The following is a 23,989-nucleotide window of genomic DNA, read 5'->3' as shown; positions in this document are numbered from 1 at the left end:
AATTCTTTTAAATTAATCATTTGCTTAAAAGTAATCCAAGGTGGTCTTCCAACTTTATTCTTACAGTGGTTCTCGAATACCCATAATTGTATGGTACTTTGTGGTCAGTAGAAGAGAATTTCGACCTGTAAACCTGCAACCCCAAGGGCTAAGGGGATCTATATTACTACACACCTGTAGCCCTTTCCTGCAAAGCAGTTGGAAAGCTCTCACTTAAAGAGTATAGCTAATTTATTTGCACAGGTAAACAGAATGAAACTGTAAGATCTGTAGGGGTTCAATATCTTCTGCTACTAAGATTCTGTTTGGTCAGCACTCATTGCTTCACAACCGTTTTGGAAATACTAACGGTTGCTAATCCTCGAACTGAATTTATACTTGAAATTTCCTTCAGGCTCTCTCTTCCTTCCTCCCTGATTATGGCAGAATACAGTGGGAAACCATGCTGGATTCACCGCCTATTCTGTGAAGTCTACCACTGTATGAATGACAGCAAAAAAAGACCACTATGCTGGGGGGAGAATGGAAGTAGTATGAGGATTAAAGTCAGAAAAGCCAGATCCATGTACTGTTTAAAACTCTACTGGCTGCATTGGCCTTGGACAGATCAGCTTGCTTGAGCCTCATTGTCTTCACTGTAAAATAAGATCGTAACATATATGAAATGACACATTTGAAAGTACTTTGTAAACTTTTCAAAAGAGAATAATCAGCTATTTCTGCTTTTGTTTAGCACACTGACTCCTTAGCCTGCATTCTGCCTTTATTATGCTACTAAATCTGTTCCCTGTTATATGCCAAACCAAAGGCCTTTTTCCCATCCTGATCCTCTTTGACCTCTAAACAATTGACCCTGCTCATGTGATTCACCCCAGATTCCCCCAGATTTCCTTGAAGTAATACTGTCCTAATCCTTTCTACTTCTCTGGTCGTTCCTTCTCCAACCTCTCTCCACTCACATACAGCTGATACCTGGTCTCTTCCTCTACCTTCCTTTACCAAACATTTTGAATGACACCACGTGCTAAACTCTATATTGGGTGCTAGTGACATAAAGATAATTAAGACAAATTCTTTCTATGCAGTTATGGGTATCTTACTGTTCTCTCAGCTAACTGTACCTTTTATTTTTGTTTTTGCTTTTTTTTGTTTTTTGTTTTTTTGCTTTTTAGGTCTTACAGGTACAACATATGGAAGTTCCCAGGCTAGGGGTGAATCAGAGCTGCAGTTGCCGGCCACAGCCACACTGGATCCGAACTGCACCTGTGACCTACACTACAGCCACAGCAATGCCAGATCTTTAACCCGGTGAGCAAGACCAGGGATCACACCCGCATCCTCGTGGATCCTAATCGGATTCATTTCCAGTGAGCCACAACAGGAACTCCCTTAATTTTGTTTTTAATGGCATATTTCTACACTTCTCATTTCACTCAGTCTAGAATTAGCTTCTAAAATCACCTTCTGGAATTAGGCCATTAGGAACATTTTCAGGTGCCTCTACTTTTGGGTTCTCATGGCACATTATGTCTATCCCTCTTTTAACGAATTTACCACACTGCTTAATTGATTCACTTTCCTGAGAAGATTATGTATAGTTCCTATATTTAACAGTGTTCAACAGATATGTGTTGAGTGTTCATATATTTCAGGCACTTTTCTAAGTGCTTGAATAAAAAGAGGCAAAGAGCTCTGTAAACTTCTGTAGTTTATACTGTTATGGGGAAAAGCAAACAATAAACGTAATAAGTGGATAAAGTATATGATGTATTATATACATTACATATGAGTAATATGGGGGGGAAAGAAAGGTTATAGAGCTGGTTACATTTTAAAACTAGGGTGACCAGACCAGGCCTTGTTGGAAAGGTACCTTTGAACCAAGTCTTAAAGGACAATTAGGAATGGGCCATGCATTTATTTAGGGAAAGAAGATTCAGGAACAGAAACAGCCAATGAAAATGGCCTAGGATGAAAGCATGCTTGGGAACAACAAGGTGGCCATCTTGTCTGGATTGAGTCCTTAAGGCAGAATAATAGTAAGTAAGAAGGTTGGAGAGATAATGGGACTAGATCACATAGGATCCTTAGCCATCTTTATTTCCTCAAAGCTGAGTACAGGGGTTCCCGTCATGGCTCAGTTGTTAATGAATCCGACTAGGAACCATGAGGTTACGGGTTCGATCCCTGGCCTTGCTTAGTGGGTTAAGGATCCCGCGTTGCCGTGAGCTGTGGTGTAGGTTACAGACGCGGCTCAGATCCCATGTCGCTGTGGCTCTGGCGTAGGCTGATGGCCACAGCTCCTATTGGACCCCTGGCCTGGGAACCTCCATATGCCACGGGAGTGGCCCAAGAAATGGCAAAAAAAAAAAAAAAAAAAAAAAAAAAAAGCTGAGTACAGAGCCTGCCATATACTAAGGCTCAGTAAATATTAGTAAATCAATCAAATAGTCATCTAAGTTGAGGTTCTATATCTTTAGGCCAAGGGCCACTGATCTTTCTTATTACTTTGGTTTTTCACTTCTGTTCTCATAAAGAGCCTTGAGCTGGCTTGTCCACTTAATGAAGTCTAGATTTCTTGACATATAAGGCCTTATACAGTTCTGTTCTAGTTTGTCTTTGTACCTTTCTCTTGACACATGGTCACTTGATGTTTTCCTTTCTCCATGGCTTTCTCTCTTTCTTTGCTTTTTAAGGCTGCACCCATGGCATATAGAAGTTCCCAGGCTAGGGGTCGAATCGGAGCTATAGTTGCTAGCCTACCCCACAGCCACAGCAACAAGGGATCTGAGCTGCATCTGCAACCTATATACCACAGCTCATGACAACGCCAGATCCATAACCTACTGAACAAGGGCAGGGATCGAACCCGCATCCACATGGATCCTAGTCAGGTTCATGAACTGCTGAGTCATGAAGGAAACTCCCATTTCTTCGTGGTTTTCTTAATGCTGTTTTCTGAGAAAGATTATTCATTGCCTCATTTCTGCCTTTTGAAATTCTGCTGATCCTTGAGAACCTAGGTCAAGTTCTTTGTACCATTCTTTGGCTATGTGTTACATACCACCTAGTATTATAAGTGTATGTATATATATATTCTTTTTCATATGATATTTTAAGTTTCTTGAACATAAAGAGGTACCTTTTAATAATTATCTTTGTTATGTGGTAACTCAGATATCATAGTTGTTTCATAAATTTTGTCAAATAAGTGAATGAACTTTAACAATAATCTTACTGGAAGGATTATGTGAGGTTAATAATTAACTAACTGTTAATCAACATTAATTTAAGATTATCTCTAGGAAATATATCCTTTTCAAGCATACAGAAGTAATCCAAAGACAAAAATTTAGTTTCATTGTTCTTAAAGTACCCATTGTGTACGAATGGGTTCTAACTTTTTTTTTTTATTACTCAAATGAATTTATCACATCTGTAGTTGTGTAATGATCATAACAATCTGATTTCACAGGATTTCCATCTCACAGCCCAAGCACATCCCCCACCTCCAAAAATGTCTCCTCCGGAGACCATAAGTTTTTCAATGTCTGTAAGTCAGCATTTGTTCTGCAAAGAAGTTCAGTCTGGAGTTCCCATCGTGGCGCAGTGGTTAACGAATCCAATTAGGAACCATGAGGTTGCGGGTTTGATCCGTGGCCTTGCTCAGTGGGTCGACGATCCGGCATTGCCGTGAGCTGTGGTGTAGGTTGCAGACGCGGCTTGGATCCTGCGTTGCTGTGGCTCTGGTGTAGGCCGGTGGCTACAGCTCTGATTAGACCCCTAGCCTGCAAATCTCTATATGCCGCGGGAGCGGCACTAGAAAAAGGCAAAAAGACCAACAAAAAAAAAAAAAGAAGTTCAGTCTGTCCTTTCTTCAGATTCCACATGTCCGTGAAAGCATTTGACGTTGGTGTCTCATTGTATGGCTGACTTCACACAGGTTCTAACATTTTGACATCATTGTTGCACTACATCCCCCATCGCCTGACATACGTAATTTCTGATGACAGAAAACTCTAAGTTCTAGGCACAGCTAACAGCTTCATAATCCAAAACCTAGCACATAAGTAAACATATTAGCAAATATAGATGCTGCAAGTTGAACCAAATGTTAAGACACATAGATAGCTATAATACAGTGCAAGTGCAGGAACCAAGTAGCATGCACACTAAATTTATGAATAGCTATCATCTCTAGGCTCCTTTTAGACCTTTGTACACTAGTCTCCCCTCATGGCAACAGGCTTAATCATCTCCATCCCTGCCTTATATGTAGCTATTGTTTAAAGCCAGTGATCCAAGTCAAGTCATGTTTTTGCTGTATTATCATGTAATTCTGTATATACTACTAGGATTCAGCAGCTGTATGTATCCTAAAAAGTTTGGTCAAGCAAGCAAGGACTGCAGAAATTAAAATCCATTGTTGGGTGCATGTAGCCCTACCACTGAGGAAGTAATAATGCTACATGCCTAAGAGCATACTGAGGCCAAAAAATGAAAAGTTCAAAAGATTAGCTATATCTTAATATTAAGCTGAAGATCAAGATTTGACAAAAGTACTTATTATTATTAAAACATGAAGAAGTCATGACTTACCCAGGATAAATCAACCACATTTTTTGTTTGTTCCAAAAGCATGCCCCTGTTAAGTTTAGAAGCACTTCAAATGTGAATTCATCATTAACTCACATATATTTTAACTTCATTTTTGAGAATAACAGCTAGGGTATCATACATTGAGTAATTTAAAGATTAATTGGTTCTGTTTTCTCATTTGCAATTTGCAAAGCCCAAACTTGCCATTAAAATTGCCAGTGCATCATACTTGCTTTGCATTTTTATTCGAGTTCTGTAGTATAGTTTATTTTATAATATTTGTACCTTATTACTCTGATACTTAAGTATTCTACTGAGCAGTAATGAGAATAGTCAGACTTAATTTTTTAATTACATATATAACTTTTATTGTTGGATCAGGAAAATGGATCTTTATTTAAATTTCTTTAGAGTATTTATAAACATGTTTTATTAATATTTAAGGAATAATCACTTCCAAATCTTGCATAAACTTTTACAGAATTTAGAAAAATAAGGAAGTCTTCTCAGTTTTATGACTGTTATAACTTTGATACAGAAAACAAACACAGACTGTAGATGAGAAGACATTAACAGTTACCTCACTTAGGATTGTGCATCTTAAATATTTGCAAACCTACTCGAAACATGTATAAATGTTTTAAAAAATTTATTAACCATGACACTATATAAGATACTCTTATAGTTGCTGTGGCTCTGGCGTAGGCTGGCAGCTGCAGCTCCGATTAGACCCTAGCCTGGGAACCTCCCATAGGCTGCGGGAGCAGCCCAAGAAATGGCAAAAAGACGAAAAAAAAGATACTCTCCAATATGATAGAGAAACCTAAAGCTAATTAAAATGATATGCATAGAGCAAAATGAAATTGTTCACCAGAAGCTTAAATATAAGAGTATTAATTTTGCAAAAATACCAGTGAGAAATACGTCTAGTGATAAAGAATAAATATCGCTGTATATTTTAAACTATTTTTCTGATCATTATTATATACAAAATTGGAAAATATGTAAAAGGCAAGGGAACAAATTGCATTGAATGTTACAGAGATACTCTCAGTAAACATGTAGTATTTTTTCTTTAGCCTTTTTTCTAATTACAAAATTATAAACATAGTTTTAAATATAACCTGAATAAACTTTGTTATTGCAGTTTAACAAATAAGAAAAAGAGTTTTGTGAGAGATTGACATACTGCATAGAGGCAAAAATATGTGCCAGCTAAACTGAGATATCAAATGGAGAAATAAACAGAAACTTTACATGTAAAACTCAAAACACAAGGCAAATGACACAAAGCAAAAGGTGACAGGTGTAAATGGAATTTATTTCCTGACAAATAATAATAGTCCCTAAGGATATTATAGCACAGAATAACTCTTGATATTTTAGTGATGATGTTAATTACCAAGAAAATATTATCGACTGTGTGAATGGGATGACTGAAAGGTAGTTCCCTCCTTCTGCCTTACTTGCAATGGCTTCCTTGTTTTGTTTTTTATTTATTTTTTTCCCACTGTACAGCAAGGGGATCAAGTTATCCTTACATGTATACATTTTTTTTCTCCCACCCTTTGTTCTGATGCAATATGAGTATCTAGACATAGTTCTCAATGCTAAGCTTCCTTGTTTTGTATGGAATGTGGGTTGTTTTGGTGATGAGAGGGTACCTAACGGGGAGGGGATTGTAGATCTCATAATGTAGGGACAACTTCATGAAAAGTTTCAGATTACGCCTTTGAGCTAGGCCTGGTTATTTCTTTGTGCCTTTATTTCAGCACGCAGCAATGACGTCAGTAAAATTTTCAAGATTTCACAGACCAGTCTGATCTCAGTCTTCTCTGTCTCTCCTAGAGAGAACAGCCAAAAAAGATGGGCAGCAGTGTAAGACACTGCAAGGTAGAGGAACTTAAGAGATTTAGCTGAGGATCAAGAGTCACAATAAGAGCTGGAGAGAAAGGTTTAGTTGCTTACTGACATTGTTGTATGTATTTGATTAGATATGTAAAATAAATATCTGTTAGATGAATGGCCAGGAATATCTATATTATTGTCTAATAGCTTAAAGTTGAAGTAGTTCAGGGTTCAGGGTAAGGCAGTAGAAGTAGGTTGGTAAAGTAGGTGGGAAGCAAAGGTTGTAGGAATGAAGAAGTCAAAAAAACCCTAGTAGTTCAGTGTTGTTAAGAGGGAGGAAGGAAATGGGGCATTCTAACAGAACAATAGAATTTATTTCTGGTCACATCATTCACTGAACAAATATTTTTTTGAGCATCCGTCATATGCTAGGCGTACTGGGGAGAAAACAGTATACAGAATAGATTTATCATGGAGTGTATATTCTGGTGCGCAGTATAAAATATCAGACAGCAAATGCAGCCTCCTTTCTCTGCAGCCACTCTCAGTTATATCTGTACTCAATAAGGAATAGAAGATGGGGCTTTGTCTAATTAGAAATTGTGTGGCATATGGGGTTAGGTGGTCTAACTAACCACTTAGTTAGATGGTTCCGTTTAATTTTTTCTCATTGTCTTTAATTTTTATAAACATAAACTAATTTGGTTTATATTTATCTTTTTTTTTTTTACAACTTTTTGATTTTGTTTTAATCGTCACCTTTGGTATCCCCTCTTGCTGTAAGATCAGTGTTTTGGCTATTTCTCGGCAGCTGGAGACATAGCAGATAGTTTTGAGGTCTCTGGCTTCACTCTGAAGTTACTGGCTGCTCACATGGTTACATGTAGTGATGGAGTTCCCCTGCTGTCTTGGTCCTGGTCTGGCTCTCTCTTTTTCTTTTTATAATCTGCATTTTAGGGTTGTTGTTGTTGTTGTTTTTAATTGTGGAAAAATACACATTGAAAATTTACCATTTTAACTTTTAAATGTACAGTTCAGTGGCAATAAGTACATTGACACTGTTGCACTGCCATACATTCACAGAACTCTTTTCATCTTGCACAATTGAACCCTGTACCTTGTCAACCTTAAAAATGAAAAAAATAGTTATTTTACCAGAAAAATGCTATCCAGGAATAGCAGATGAATTGCAGTTCCAGGCATGCAAACTACAGCAACCACAGGTAGGTTCTCAAAGGAAATAAAAGGATCATTCTTTTATAGAGAAAAGGGGGATGGGGTTGGAGTTGGGAAAGGGTGGTTTTTGAGCAAAGTCCGTTGGAAGAGAGTTCAGGGTTATGGCTGCTTCTTTTAGGCTAGTTGTGGTGATTTCTCATTGGATGGGCTGTTGCTAGGCGAGGAGAAAAATCTTCTCCACCTGGTAAGGTAGGTAAAGGACACTTCTTAGCTTTGGGGAATGTAAGATGTGCTTCTTGCTAGTGTCCACAATGGCTAGCAAGCCATAGCATGTGAGTGCTCCCCCTTCAGGGCTTCTTGACTCTATTTTAAATTAGATTTCTTTTATTAATTTTCACAACCTATTATTAAACAGTAACTCCCTCAGCTTATTTTTATATTTGAAATGTTCTTTCGGAAAAGTGGTTTTTATTCTGTTAGTAATTTAGCTATTTCTTTTTTAACCAGTGATGATCTCACTTGTGTTTGTGAAATTTAAAAAGGCACTAGAAGGCAGGTTTTTATGGATTCTCTGCCCACAAAGTAAGATAGAATTAAAGCAGATTACCTGAGTTCAATTACTAGTGCCTCCACTTACTACTTATATGACCTAGAAGTTATTTAACATCTCTATGCCTCAGTTTCCCCATCTAAAAAAATGGAGCTAATTGGAGTTCCCATCATGGCGCAGTGGTTAACGAATCTGACTAGGAACCGTGAGGTTGCAGATTCGATCCCTGGCCTTGCTCAGTGGGTTAAGGATCCGGCATTGCCATGAGCTGTGATGTAGGTTGCAGACGTGGCTCAGATCTGGCGTTGCTGTGGCTCTGGCCTAGGCTGGCGGCTATAGCTCCGATTAGACCCCTAGCCTGGGAACCTCCATATGCCACGGGAGTGGCCCTAGAAAAGGCAAAAAAGACAAAAAAAAAAAAAATGGAGCTAATAATACTACCTATTTGTAGCATTGTTTCTCCCTTGAGAAACTTAAAGTAATAGGAGTAAGATAAATGCATTTGGAAAATTAACAAATAAAATCCAGTGTTAGGGATACAAAGCAAGTAATAGAGGATAAATGTGGTAGAATTGACAGAGATCACTGTGATTGTGGTGTCCAGGAAAGTGCTCACAGAGAGCAATTAAGAGAAACCCTCCACAGACTCCTAGGCTCACATCTTTTCCAGCATCTTGAGTTACATGTTCTACCTTCTACCTTCTCAGCTCATCATTCAGATTTCTTTTTCATCTAGAACAAAGACAAACTTTCTTGCTCCTATCTAGATCATGTGCCCTCACTGGGGTCCTGACTCTCATCTCTTTTGCCTGAGTAAGGACATTACTCTAGCATTTTTCTTCTCTCTCCTACTTCATCAGTTTCTTACTCTCTGATGGATCATGTTCATTGGTTTATCAGCATGTTGTAATCACTCACTAAAAATGACAATTTTTTAAATTTCTTAATTCCACTACTGTTAGCCACCACCCTATTCCTGTACTCCCCTCTGCAGGAAAACTCCAAAATTGTGCTATTAGCTCTCTAATTTTCCTCCCTTCTTCTCTCCTAAATCCACTCTCTTAAATCCAGGCTTTGCCCCTATAATTACACTAGGGGCAAAGTGTAAAACTGCTCTTATTGAGGTCCCAGTGACTTCTACGTTGCTGTATCCAGTGGTCAGTCCTTAGTCTTCATCTTATTTACCTGTCAGCAGCATTTAACAAAGTTGATCCTTCCTTAAAACAAACAAACAAAAAAGGAGTTCCCACTGTGGTGCAATGGGTTAAGGATCCAGCAATGCCACAGCTGTGGTATAGCCTGCAGTAGCTCAGATTCAATCCCTGACCCTGGAACTTACATATGCCATGCGTACAGCCAAAAAAAAAAAAAAATTGATCCTTCCTCCCTGATACACTTAGCCACACTATGTATTATAGACTTACCAAACTCAAATGTGTACAACTTAAACTCCAAGTCTACCCTCCACCCCAAATAACTTGTCCTAACCTACAGCTTTCCCTTTTACTATTAATGAAGTACCTTCCTTCCTCAGCGTCTTTTTTACACTTTTCTGGTGGAACTATTAGCTAATCTTGTTGTTCTACCTTTAAAGACACCCGTTCAATCCCTGGCCTCGTTCAGTGGGTCAGGGGAGAGCTGTGGTGTAGGTCGCAGATGCAGCTCAGATCTGGCGTTGCTGTGGCTGTGATAGAGGCTGGCAGCCGTAGCGCCGATTCAGCCCCTAGCCTGGGAACTTCCATATGCTATGGTTTGTGGCCCTAAAAAGCAAAAAGTTTTTTTAAAAAGAATTTTTTTTAATGTAGAATATGGACCCACTTACCACTGCTATCACCATGAGGGAAGCCACCACCATCTCTTGCCTAGATCTCTGCAGTAACTTCCTAAACAGCTTCCCTGTCTTTGCACTTGCCTACAGAGCCAGAGTAATCCTGTTAAATGGAAGGGTGTATCAGGATTTCTCAACCTCGGCACTAGAGACATTTTAGGCCCAATCATTTTTTGTTTTAGGGGGTTGTTGTCTGTGTTATAGGGTATTTAGCAGCATCCCTGACCTCTACTCACTAAATGCTAGTAGTACTCCAACTCCAGGTCTTACAACCAGTGCTGTCCAATGTACTTTAGGAGGATGGCAGGAGAGGATCACCCCTGGATGAGAACCACTGGTTTGTGTTACTTTTTCTGCCTAAAACTCTGTGGTGGTTCCCCATTTCACTGAGTAAATGCAAGTCCTTAATGGTCTGTACTGCCTTTCCTGACCTGGCCACCTCCCCTTCCATTTTGTATCTCTTTGACCTCACCTGCTTCTGTACTTGCTCATCCTTTATGCTGATCCAGTCACACTGGCTTCCTTCTAGCCAATTCTAGAGGCTTCGTTCTAACTCTTCCTTCTATCCAGAACACTTTCCTATTTTTTCATGGGTAATCCCTCAGTTCCTTCAAGTCTCTGCTCAAATTTCATTTTGCCAAGAAAGTTTATCCTGATGACTCTTATGCTACATCCTGTCACCCTCCCACAATACTTCTAATCCCCCTTACCTGGTTTATTCCCCCCACCCCGCATAGTATTTATCACTGTGCAACATGCTAAATAATCTACTTTTGTTATTTTATGTTTGTCTGCCCCAGTTATTGTGTGTGTCTGCGCAAATACATCACTGTTTTTTCCTCTTCTAAATTACCAGTGTCTTTGTTTTGTTCAAAAACAAACAAACAAAAAATGTTTTAATGAATGGAGGAGAGTAGAGCTCTATTTAGAAGAATAGATGTGGGGAGTTCCCGTCGTGGCGCAGTGGTTAATGAATCCGACTAGGAACCATGAGGTTGCGGGTTCGGTCCTGCCTTGCTCAGTGGGTTAACGATCCGGCGTGCGTGAGCTGTGGTGTAGGTTGCAGACGCGGCTCGATCCCGCGTTGCTGTGGCTCTGGCGTAGGCGGTGGCTACAGCTCCGATTGGACCCTAGCTGGAACTCCATATGCCGCGGGAGCGGCCAAGAAATAGCAACAACAACAACAACAAAAAGACAAAAAAAAAAAAAAAAAAAAAGAATAGATGTGATTCGCATCGTTATAAATTAATAAGAGGAAGCAAAGAGAGAAAATGGCATAAACAAAAGTACAAGATAAAAAATGTATAGTTAAGTCTGAAGATAGTTTTTTTAGTATACCAGCCTAGCTGGAATTAAAGGTTCAGGATTTGGTTTGGAAGAAAACTATAAAGATAGGTTGAGGAGTCCCTGTTGTGGCTCAGTGAGTTAAGAACCCTCCGACTAGTATCCATGAGGATTAGGGTTTGATCCCTGGGCTCATTCAGTGGGTTAAGGGTCTGGCATTGCCACAAGCTGTAGTGTAGGTCACAGATGTGCTTAGAATCTGGCATTGCTATGGCTGTGACATAGGCCAGCAGCTACGGCTCTCATTCATCCCCTAGCCTGGGAACCTCCATATGCTGTAGGTGAGGCCTTTAGATAGGTTGGAACCACATGGTATGAGGGTGAAGAGTATGGGCTATATAATCCTATCAGAAATGGGGGTTCATTTGGGATTTGTGAGTCAGAGAGTTGATAAAAGTGAAAGTCATATGTTCTGACACACACTGGTTTGGCTCACTCAAAATCCGTTCCAAACTCCTTCTAATGTCCTTTTCCCATAGGCAAGAGGCTAAAAAGCTATAAATAGTTTCCAGATTATCTTCAGCTAGGATTCCAGATATGATTTAATTTTCACCAATCATTTACACTTGTCTGAGGCTCGAATCAAGAACTGAGTTAAATAAGGAGAGAGGTGGGATATGAGGCATCCATTTTGCTGGAAGCAAAACTTTATAGTCCTAGAGCCAGTGTATAAAAGCAGCGATTCATTTGCTCTTCTGGTCCCAGATTAGAAGTAATTCATCTCACACTCCAACAGGTAAGTTAGTTTAATAAGCTGTTTAGTAGAAACTACATTCTTTCTTTTTTTTTTTTTTTTTTTTTTTTTTTGTCTTTTTTTTTGCTATTTCTTGGGCCGCTCCCGCGGCATATGGAGGTTCCCAGGCTAGGGGTCTAATCGGAGCTGTAGCTACTGGCCTACGCCAGAGCCACAGAAACGTGGGATCCGAGCCGCGTCTGCAACCTACACCACAGCTCACGCCAACGCCGGATCCTTAACCCACTGAGCAAGGCCAGGGACCGAACCCGCAACCTCATGGTTCCTAGTCAGATTCGTTAACCACTGCGCCACGACGGGAACTCCTAGAAACTACATTCTTTCTAAAGCAGTAATTTGTTTGTAATTTGGGCTTCTCTATACCCAAATAAGTGTGTTTTCTAATATTGCTACCAAGCACATATGCTTACATACAAGATTTGCTATTCTTTTAAATGTGTCCTTCCTAAAACCAGGATTTGCCTTAAAGTTAGCACTTCACATTTTAGTCATTTTCTGTTTCCATATAAAAAGCATCATTAGCCATTTGTTAACACCTCAGTAGTAATCATTTAAGTCTAAAATGGTAAGGACCCTGGGACTTCCCGTGTGGCTCACAGCATAACTCTTTTCTGTCTTTTTGCCTTTTCTAGGGCCACTCCCGCGGCATATGTAGGTTCCCAGGCTAGGGGTCCAATCGGAGCCATAGCCAACCGGCCTCCACCAGAACCACAGCAACGCGGGATCCAAGCCGCGTCTGCAACCTACACCACAGCTCAGGGCAACATTGGATCCTTAACCCACTGAGCAAGGCCAGGAATCGAACCCGCAACCTCATGGTTCCTAGTCAGATTCGTTAACCACTGCGCTGCGATGGGAGCTCCCTCACAACATAACTCTTCGGTGTTGCTTCTACAGTGGCTGTGTCTTGACCCCTGGTTTGGGAGCTTCCACATGCTGCAGGTGCGGCCACTCAGAGAAATAAAAAAGAAAAAAAATTTTTTAAAAAAGCGGGGCGTTCCCTTTGTGGCTCAGTGGTTAACAAATCCAACTAGGAACCATGAGGATGTGGGTTTAATCCATGGCCTCGCTCAGTGGGTTAAGGATCCAATGTTGCCCTGAGCTGTGGTATAGGTCTCAGGCACAGCTGGGATCCTGCATTGCTGTGGCTGTGCTGTAGGCTGGCAGCTGTAGCTCCAATTAGACCCCTTGCCTGGGAACTTCCACATGCAGCAGGTACGGCTCTAAAAAATTAAAGGTTAAGGGCCCTGTTTTAGTAAAAGGATTTCTAATTTTGAAATAAAATCTTATATTTTTTAGACCTTCCTATATACCCTTGTTGTTCCAGTGAGGTTCAAAGGGAGTAAAACTATCATTTTAAAACTTCCTTCACAGTGTGACCCCTGTTCTAAAAATGTGTAGGAGTTCCTGCTGTAATGCAGTGCATTAAGAATCTAGCATTGCCGCAGCCATGGCATAGGTTGCAGTTGCAGCTCAGGTACCATCCCTGGCCTGGGAACTTCATATGCCTCGGATGCAACCAAAAAACAAACCAAAAAGAAGTATAATTTCTAAGACTTAGGACCACAGATATTTTTCTTAACTGAGAGTTAATATATTTGATTTTTGCCTCCTTAAAACAATCTTCAACTGTTAAAATTGTCCATATCTGGAAAAGGAAAGTAATTCCTGACCCTACTATGTACAAACCAAAAGTTCCCTTGAGACTCCCTTCATTTTTGCTGTATCACTAGATGCATGTAACACCTAAGATAAATGCCAACTATTTCAGAGCTCATTGTTTATATTATTTAGGTAGTCTTATCAGTTAATATTTATATTGCATTGTATGATTAAAAACTGCTTCATCAGTTTGGAGATACCCTAGAAATCTATACATAGAACTTCCATATGACCCCGCAATCCCACTCTTGGGCATCTATCCGGACAAAACTCTACTTAGAAGAGGCACGTGCACCCGCATGTTCATTGCAGCACTATTCACAATAGCCAGGACATGGAAACAATCCAAATGTCCATCGACAGATGATTGGATTCGGAAGATGTGGTATATATACACAATGGAATACTACTCAGCCATAAAAAAGAATGACATCATGCCATTTGCAGCAACATGGATGGAACTAGAGAATCTCATCCTAAGTGAAATGAGCCAGAAAGACAAAGACAAATACCATATGATATCACTTATAACTGGAATCTAATATCCAGCACAAATGAACATCTCCTCGGAAAAGAAAATCATGGACTTGGAGAAGAGACTTGTGGCTGCCTGATGGGAGGGGGAGGGAGTGGGAGGGATCGGGAGCTTGGGCTTATCAGACACAACTTAGAATGGATTTACAAGGAGATCCTGCTGAATAGCATTGAGAACTATGTCTAGATACTCAGGTTGCAACAGAAGAAAGGGTGGGGGAAAAAATGTAATTCTAATGTATACATGTAAGGATAACTTGATCCCCTTGCTGTACAGTGGGAAAATTTTAAAAATTATTAAAAAAAAAAAACTGCTTCATGTTTTCAGTGCTAATTCACACATGTAATGCATTTAATAAAATTTTTCCTGTCAGTTCTGTAAAATGTTTTAACTTCTAATAGTGTAAAAATTGATTATATTCTACAGAAGAAACTTTTAATCTGTTTTTCATTTTGTAGGTTATTGAAGACAATGGTGTTAGAAGAGTTGTTGTGGTTCCTCAGGCACCAGAGTTTCATCCTGGTGGTCATACAGTCATCCACCGTTCTCCACATCCTCCTCTGCCTGGTTTCATTCCTGTCCCGACCATGATGCCCCCTCCACCACGCCATATGTACTCACCAGTAACCGGAGCTGGAGACATGGCAACACAGTATATGCCACAGTATCAGTCTTCCCAAGTATATGGAGATGTAGGTAAGACATCTAAAAATATTCCTGTTTGATGGAGTTGGCTATTCTTTGCTTAAATATAATAGATGCTATTATCATGTTATATAAAAGAAACAAAAAATGTAACAATATCACAGTCTGTTACACTATCACAATTTCTGTTACTCGTATGCTATGTTAAATGTTTCATCCTCATGATCACCCTTCAAAGCAGATAAACAGAAAACCAAAGAGATGAAGTAACTTATAAGTGGTATTTAGTGGGGACACATTCCAACAAGAGATCTTTTCCTCTGTCCTGCTGCTGTCTCAGCTCTGAGGAAATATTTTGGCCCGAATAATCGTGCTGCTGTTGAATCCTGAGGGCTCTGATGCCAGTAACTAAAGTTGCTATGAGAGATTGGAAAAAAAGAGTAAGACATAACCCTTGCCCTCAGGGAGTTAATAAATTGTTGGGAAAATAGGCAACTACATACACACAAAATAATCATTTATTCTTTCCTCTGACTTTAAATACCACCTATATACTGACAGTTCTCAAATTTGTTATCTTGGGAGTTCGCATTGTGGCTCAGCGGAAATGAATCCGACTAGTATCCTGGATGACAAGGGATCAGTTCTCACTCAGTGGGTCAGGGATCCACCGTTGCCGTGAGCTGCATTGTAGGTCACAGACACGGCTTGGATCTTGTGTGCCTGTCTCTAGCAATGAAATGTGTTTTTTCTCCCCAGATCTTAGTACAATTTGATTTTTTTTGTGTGTTTATTTATATGTCTTTTGCCCTTATTTGACTCTAACCTCCCCTGAGAACTGAATCTGTTTATTCTCACTATTTTCCTGGCACTTAATCAGTACCTATCATTTATCTTTAGTAAATCTCTAGAAGAAATAACTCTAAATACAAAATTAAAATTATGTGTCACAGCCTGTATGCAATAGATATATATGTCATATATTTTTTTCAAACTTTTTCTGTTGCCCAAGGAATACGTTATTAATTCTGCAGGTCTGAGTGTGGTTTGGTTTTCTGCATTTCTGAGAGATTCCCAGGTAAGGGTCATACAGTGAGCCAGTAGACATACTTGTAGCAAGAGTTTGTACTCAAATCAGCCTATTCCATTTTATAACTACTAATTATGATTTTGTTTTTAAAAATGTGTTTGAGAAAATTGTAAGAAAAGGCTAAATATTACAATTGCTACTATTTTGCATTTTTAAAACCTGTTGTTACTCACAGGGAATAAGCATTAAAATAATGAATATGATTCAGTGATGCAAAGGAAAGTGAAGCATGTAAATCTACAAAGAACATGAATCTAAAAACTAGATACCCAACAGTGGAAGACAAGAGTCGTACTATATTTGAAGTTTTAAACCAAAGAACTTACCACTGGATCGTAATAAGTTACAGTAATTTTATAATCAGTAGCTGCCTCCATTACCCCTTTTCTATGTATATTTTGTTTGGGTTGCCAATGTGGAACCTAATCCAATATTTCACTCTCAACAGCTACAGTTATTAAGGCTTAACTTTGCTAGACACTATGCTCATACATGTATTATCTCACTTATTCCTCAGTAAAATCCTACAAAATACAGATGAAGAAACTGAGGGTCAGGAATGTTAAATAATTTCTGCAAATCACCACTTAGTTCATTGCCAAGGATTTTAACCCTCTCAGTCTGTTTGATACTAAATTTCCTGATCTTTTTTAGTGCAACATATGTTTTTATTTTCCCCCCATGGTTAATTTATCATCCTATTTCAGTCATAAATGAAATATAAAAATATTTGGATAACTACATTTTAAAAGTGTATGCTGATTAATTACAGTTCCTATGTTTTTTATTGAGATAATTCACATAACAGAATGTACCATTTTAAAGTGTACAGGTCAGATTTTTTAGTGCATTTCCTGGATACTACATTCCCTTACTGCTATCTAATTCCAGAACATTTCTGTCATCCCAAAAACAAACTCTGTGTCTATTAAAAGTCGGTCCCAATTCTGTCTTTTCCCCCATCTCCTAATCTACTTTGTATCTCTGTGGATTTGTCTACTCTAGACATGTCATGTAAATGTTCATATAATATATGGCCTTTGTATCTAGCATTTTTCACTTAGCATATTATTTTCATGGTTTACTTCAAGCTTGTAGCATAATCAGTGCTCCATTCCTTTTTATGGCTGAAAAATATTCCATTATGTGGATGTAATTTTGTTTATCCATTCATTAGTTGATAGACATTTAGGTAGGTTGTTTCTACTTTTTATCTGTTAGGAATAACGATGCTGTGACACTTGTGTACAAGTTTTTGTGTGGACGTAGGGTTTCATTTTCCCTGAGTATATAGCTAAGAGTGGAATTACCAATTCATGATAACTCTATGTTTAACTTTTTCAGGAACTGCAAATTGTTTTCCATAATGACTGTACTATTTTAAATTTTTATCAGCAATATACAAGAGTTCTAATTTTTCCCTATCCTTGCCAAAGCTTGTTATTGTCTGTCTTTTGATTCTAACCATTCCAGTGAGCGTGAAGTATTATCTCATTATAGTTTTGATATGCTTGCACTAGCAAGCATCTTTTGAGCATCTTTTCATTTGCTTATTGGCAGTTTTTTGGTTTTTTTTTTTTTTTTTTTTTTTTTTTTCTTTTTACGACCACACCTCTGGCATATGGAAATTCCCCTGCCAGGAGTCGCATTGGAGCGGCAGCTGTGGCCTTTGCCACAGCCACAGCAACTTGGGATCTGAGCTGCATCTGTGACCTACGCCAGATCCTTAACCCAGTGAGCAAGGCCGGGATCAAACCCACATCCTCATGGGTTCTAGTTGGGTTCTTAACCCACCGAGCCACAAAAGGAACTCCGTACTTCCTTGACGGTACCTTTTGATGCAGAAAAGTTTTGAATTTTGATGAAATCCACCTTATATTTTCTTTGATTGCCTATGCTTTTGGTGTTATGTCTAAAACTATTATCTAATCCAAAGTCATGCAGATTTCTATAAGTTTTATGGTTTTAGCTCCTTCATTTAGGTCATTGATTCATTTTGATTTAATTCTTACGTATAATGTGAGGTAAGGCTCTAAACTCACTCTTTTAATATTTTAATATTGTACATATCCTTATAATACTCAAGAATATTATACTAATTTTCTTAAAGCACTAATTTAAATTTTTTATTGAGATTTTGAATTTTTTCTTTTAAAAAATATTTTCCTCACTACAGACTTTAAATTTAAAATGAAAATAAACTCTGAGGACAATTTATTTAATAATATTTATGAATGTATTGATCTTAGATTGCTGTGTGATTTTTATTAGTGTGAATTCATTCTTCTGAGTCACAGTCTTGAGTTTACAATATCTGAAGATGTGTAATAATTTGTACATAGATTCTGTTACTAGAAATAGTCCCACACATTTATTTTTGCTGACTCTTTAAACCTTTTTTTTTTTTAGCAATGATTTGCTTTTTGAATTATAAGGGAATTTAGATAGGTGATGTTTACTATTTTTTACGTTTGAAGTTGAAAAAGAATAAAAGAAAGAACTATGCACAACTCAGTTCAGATCTCATTCCCCACCCGTAACAGTCATAACATGCCACCAGGCTGCTGCTAGGGAGATTATTAGTGCTGAGAAAAGATGAAGGAAAGAAACATCTGTAAGATTATAATTATAATTCAGTTACAAAGCTTGGTTCTCTCAGTTGGTGAAGACGCAGAAATAGCTTTGTTGTGTAAAATTATTCATCGAAGTATTTTATAAGTTTTATATAATATAATGATAGATTTATTTCCTTTGCTTTTCTCATGCCATAAATGTGTTTGAAGAAAGTGACCTTTTAAAATGTTTCTTATTTTTTATTTCCTAGATGCTCATTCTACACATGGAAGGTCCAACTTTAGAGATGAAAGATCTAGTAAAACATATGAACGTTTGCAGAAAAAATTAAAAGATCGCCAAGGGACACAGAAAGATAAAATGAGCAGTCCACCATCATCACCCCAGAAATGCCCTTCTCCCGTAAATGAACATAATGGACTTATAAAAGGGCAGAATGCTAGTGGTGTGAACACAGGATCAGCAAAGAACAAGTCAGGAAAAGGGAAAGGTGTTGCACAAATTGATACAGAAATAGAAGGTAACTTTTTAAAATAAAATTTATTCCAATTGTACTTTTCATCATCATTTAACCTACAAAAAATGTATTCTAACGTTTTAGACATTTCATCATGCTTCACATAAAATGTATATTAATGGCCTAATACTTCCTAAATGTGAGGGGAAAGTTTTAGAACCTAAATTGTTACTAGGATATTCTTTTATGTTTTGGGAAAGCTCAATTAATAAATTCACCTATATCGTAAATTTACTAACCAAGAGAAATTTCTGTTTAATAGGAAGACTCAGAGTTCATCCAGATCCCTTTTCTTCTCTTTCTGGATCTAAACCCTTTTCTTCTCTTTCTGGACCTAAATAAGGCTATGCTGGTTTTTTAATAAAAACTCTTTATTTCTCTCAACTCCTTTATATCCAAGTCCCTGATAGCAACTGATTATGTCATTCACCAATCTATTTATAATACTCTAAAGTTAGGATAGAGTATTGTCCATTCCTTTCTTCAAAAGTTCTTTTTGTTTTAAAACCCCATGTTTCCCTTGAATCCTTCCCTTAATCTGTGTCTTTGACCACATGTACTCTGAGCACTGTTTCCTTTTCTTTAAAATTTCCAATCGCCATCAAGTTTAATGCTTTAACATTTATATAAACATTTATATTAACATTTATAAAAATGTTCTCCCATATTTTTGAGACCTCCTGATTATTCTGTTTCAGCACTAATGTTCCATTAGAGTTAAGCTAAAGTTTCAGATACATCAGTGGTGACTATAAGTTATGGTCAAGTCAATTATATTCCTATTTTGGGAACCACAATTAAGGCATGTCATTGAAACAAATGATAGTTAACTTGTCATTAAGAGGTAGGAGATTCACAAGTAAGAATATTCCAGAGTATTTTTTACAGCTATGAAAAAAATACACTTTCTGTAAGTAAAACTTGTTGACTGGTTTAGAAACATATAATGGTATTATAATTAGTAATCATGATTATACTGGAAGTAGAAATTGAGGCAGAAGAACTCTAAAGAGCCACAAACTGCTGAATATGAACTAAGGAGTAAAACTAGAAAATAAAAATCTCAAATACCAGCCTATTGATACATATTTAGCAGACATATTGTGAGCAGGATTACTGCATTTAAGTTCATCTTTTTAATATTTAAAAAAAATTTTTTTTTAAGAAAAAGATGAAGAAACTAAAGCTTTTGAAGTACATCTTTCCACCATTCTAAAACCAGTGGTAAGTATTTCATATATTTTCTTTTTTTATCATTTTTTTTTCTACTGTATAGCATGGTGACCCAGTTACACGTACATGTATACATTCTTTTTTCTCACATTGTGTTCCATCACAGAGTTCCCAGGGCTACACAGTAGGATTCTATTGCTAATCGATCCTGAAGGCTAATTCTGCATCTGTTTACCCCAAGCTCCCAGTCCTTCCCACTCCCTCTCCTTCCCCCTTGGCAACCACATGTCTGTTTTCCAAGTCTATGATTTTCTTTTCTTTGGAAAGGTTCCTTTGTGCCGTATATTAGATTCCAGTTACAAGTGATAGCATATGTCTTTCTCTTTCTGACTTACTTCACTCAGGATGAGAGTCTCTAGTTCCATCCATGTTGTGCAAATGGCATTATGTCATTCTTTTTTATGGCTGAGTAGTATTCCATTGTGTATGTATACCACATCTTCCTAATCCAATCAGTGGACATGTGGGTTGATTCCATGTCTTGGCTATTGTGAATAGTGCTGCAATGAACATGCAGGTGCATGTGTCTTTTTTAAATAGAGTTTTGTCCGGATACATGCACAAGAGTGGGATTGCTGCGTCATATGGTAGTTCTGTGTATTGTTTTCTAAGATACCTCCATACTGTTCTCCATAGTGGTTGTACCAGCTTACATTTCCACCAACAGTGCAGGAGGGTTCCCTTTTCTCCACACCCCCTCCAGCATTTGTTATTTGTGGACTTATTAATGATGGCCATTCTGACTAGTGTGAGGTGGTATCTCATAGTAGTTTCATATATTTTCTTGACATTTATATTTAGTATATTCATATGGGATTTTGGAATATTCAAGCCTTACCTAGAACTTAATAAGAAATGTGAGATCAGTAAAGGATCAATACAGATCTGCCATAAGGAGAGAGATAGGTTATTCATTGAATTCATTTTTTTAAATAAGGTTTTAATGTATGATAATGACTCCCCCCAAAAAAAGTTCCTGCTAAAATAGTTAGTATTTGTATTTTCAAGTTACCCCAAAAATACTTTTGGATTATTTGTATGAAAACAGATTGGAAAAGTGGTTATTACTCTTAATACCTTTTCCACAAAGGCTTATTACCTTTTCATTTTATCCCATTTTAGGAAGTTTTAATAAGCTAGTCCCCCATAATATGCTACAGTGGTTCTACTTTCTCTGACAATTCTAAATAATAGATTTGAATGCTCTAGTTATTTTCAATCCAGTTTGTTTTCTCTTAGGCATTGGGTATATACATGTAAATTAATGTAAACATATATAGAATTATTTCACAGAAATAGGTAACATAAGTTTACTAGTGTCAGACTCTGTTCAAAGTGCTTTGAATACCTATATACATTATTTTCTTTAATTCCTACAACCGCCTCTGTATACTATTTCCTCTGTTTTACAGATGAGGAAACTGAAACAAGAGTAGGTTCAATAAGTAGTGTTGAAGCTGGGATTGAAACTCAGGCAGTATTCTTCCAATATCTATGTATATCCAAATGAATATCACTAGATTTGCTGGAAAAGTAATTTGGTAATCTTAATTGATATTTGAATGACTTAATAGCTAATGCTAGTAGCATGTACTTGTTAGGGAAAATAACATTAAAAGTATAATTTTTTAGGAATTCCTTGGCAGCCTCAGAGTTAAGGATCTAGCATTGTCATTGTTGTGGCACAGGTTTGATCCCCAACCCAGGAATTTCTTTACGCCACAGGCACAGCCAAAAAAATAAAAAGTATAAATTTTCAGCCACATAAAACATGAAAGAGTTATTTTAAAGAATTTCTTGCTCAATATTATGAGGAAAATATAACTTAGATAATACGCCCTGTGTCATAAAACTTAAGTAATGCTGATGGTTTTGTTTTGCTTTGTTTTGTCTTAGTTTGTTTTTACAATTGAAGATAGTTATGTCTGTTTTGCCTCCTTGGAGTGTAAGCATCAAGTGAGATGGATATAAAAGCATATTTTACTTCTAAAGAAGCGTATAAAATAGATGACATATTTCAGATAATTTTCACATCTGTATTTTTTAACCCTTATTTATTCACTGCTTCCTCTGGAACCATATTTCCCAAGACATCCTAAAGAATACACAAGTTTAGGGAGTTCCCATCGTGACTCAGCGGAAACGAATCTGACTAACATCCATGAGGACCCAGGTTCCATCCCTGGCCTCTCTCAGTGGGTTAAGGATCTGGCATTGCCATGAGCTGTGGTGTAGGTTGCACATGCAGCTCGGATCTCGGGTTGCTGTGGCTCTGGCCTAGGCCAGCAGCTACAGCTCCAATTTGACCCCTAGCTTAGAAACCTCCATAAGCCATGGGTGCAGCCCTGAGAAGACCAAAAAAAAAAAAAAAAAGGAATGCACAAGTTTAGGAGGTTCCCTTGTGGCACAGTACATTAAGGATTTGGCGTTGCCTCAGCTGTGGCATGGGTTCTGTCTCTCCCAGGAACTTCCACATGCCAGGGGTACAGCCAATATAATAATAATACCCAAGTTTCTAAATTTTGCCAACAACTAGAACTTTATCAGGGAAGCCATTTTTTTTCCTTTTCTTTCTTTTTAGGGCTTAACCTGTAGCATATGGAAGTTCTTGGGCTAGAGCTTGAATTGGAGCTACAGCTATAGGCCTACGCCTCAACCAAGGCAACACTGGATCCAAGCCACATCTTCAACCTATGCCACACCTTGCAGCAATGCCAGATCACCCATTTCTCCAAAACCTCAACACACTAGATATCAGTTACCATGTCCTTTGCTCATTTTTCTCTTGAGTTTTTGGTATTTTTTTTTTATTGTTAGACACTTTCTAAAGTGAGGAAGTGAACTCTTTCAAATATGTTACAAGTAGGTTTTTTCTGTGGTTCTTCCTTTTGACTGTATATGACGTCTACACTAATAGTTTTTTTTTTCTTTTTAGGGCAGCACCTACAGCATATATAAGTTCCCACGCTAGGGGTTGCAACTGAGCTGCAGCTGCCAGCCTACTCCACAGCCACAGCAACCCTAGATCTAAGCCTTATCTGCGACCTACACCACAGCTTGCAGCAGTATAAGATCATTGACCCTCTGAGCGAGGCCAGGGATTGAACCTGCACCCTCATGGATGCAAGTCAGGTTCTTAACCTGCTGAGGCACAGTGGGAACCACAACACTGGTAGTTTTAAATGACCCAAAATGGTCTTTAAACTTTTGTCAAATCCATCAACTCTTTCCAGCAAATTGTATCTCATCTACAAATAGACAGTTTTTATTTGTGAGGCATTTTATGTAAGTAGTTACAGATTTATTCAATCTTGAAACCTCATTAGATTTTTCACTTTTTGTTGTACACTTAATAGTCATTTCAAAGAACTTTTGAATATTATGTCTTTGCAGGCCTCAGACATCCAGGCAAGGACGGTGGTACTTACCTGGTCACCTCCTTCCAGCCTCCTTAATGGCGAAACAGATGAGAGAACTACTGTACCAGAGCTCTATGGCTATGAAATTCTGATCTCAAGTACTGGAAAAGATGGGAAATATAAAAGTGTCTATGCGTAAGTATTTGTTTTGTTTTACTCCCTCCCATCATATATGTTCGTGGTTTATCATAAAGAGCTTCTTACTACTCTTGTGA

At 38.0% G+C, this 23,989-nt stretch overlaps 1 protein-coding gene across 6 annotated transcripts in view; it reads left to right on the top strand.

Annotated features, from left to right (window-relative positions):
• Window positions 1–23,989, top strand: part of FNDC3A (fibronectin type III domain containing 3A) — a 193,463-nt gene that overhangs the window by 129,772 nt on the left and 39,702 nt on the right. For all 6 annotated transcript variants that reach the window (XM_021065326.1, XM_021065330.1, XM_021065327.1 and 3 more), the window contains 4 exons: window positions 14,755–14,992; window positions 18,856–19,125; window positions 20,288–20,346; window positions 23,749–23,909. In XM_021065326.1, coding sequence (XP_020920985.1) covers window positions 14,755–14,992; window positions 18,856–19,125; window positions 20,288–20,346; window positions 23,749–23,909 — 728 coding nt within the window. The remainder of the gene's footprint in view (window positions 1–14,754; window positions 14,993–18,855; window positions 19,126–20,287; window positions 20,347–23,748; window positions 23,910–23,989) is intronic.

Source organism: Sus scrofa, chromosome 11, assembly GCF_000003025.6.
Source record: "Sus scrofa isolate TJ Tabasco breed Duroc chromosome 11, Sscrofa11.1, whole genome shotgun sequence".
NCBI lineage: Eukaryota > Metazoa > Chordata > Mammalia > Artiodactyla > Suidae > Sus > Sus scrofa.
This window is presented reverse-complemented; position numbering and strand designations above follow the sequence as displayed.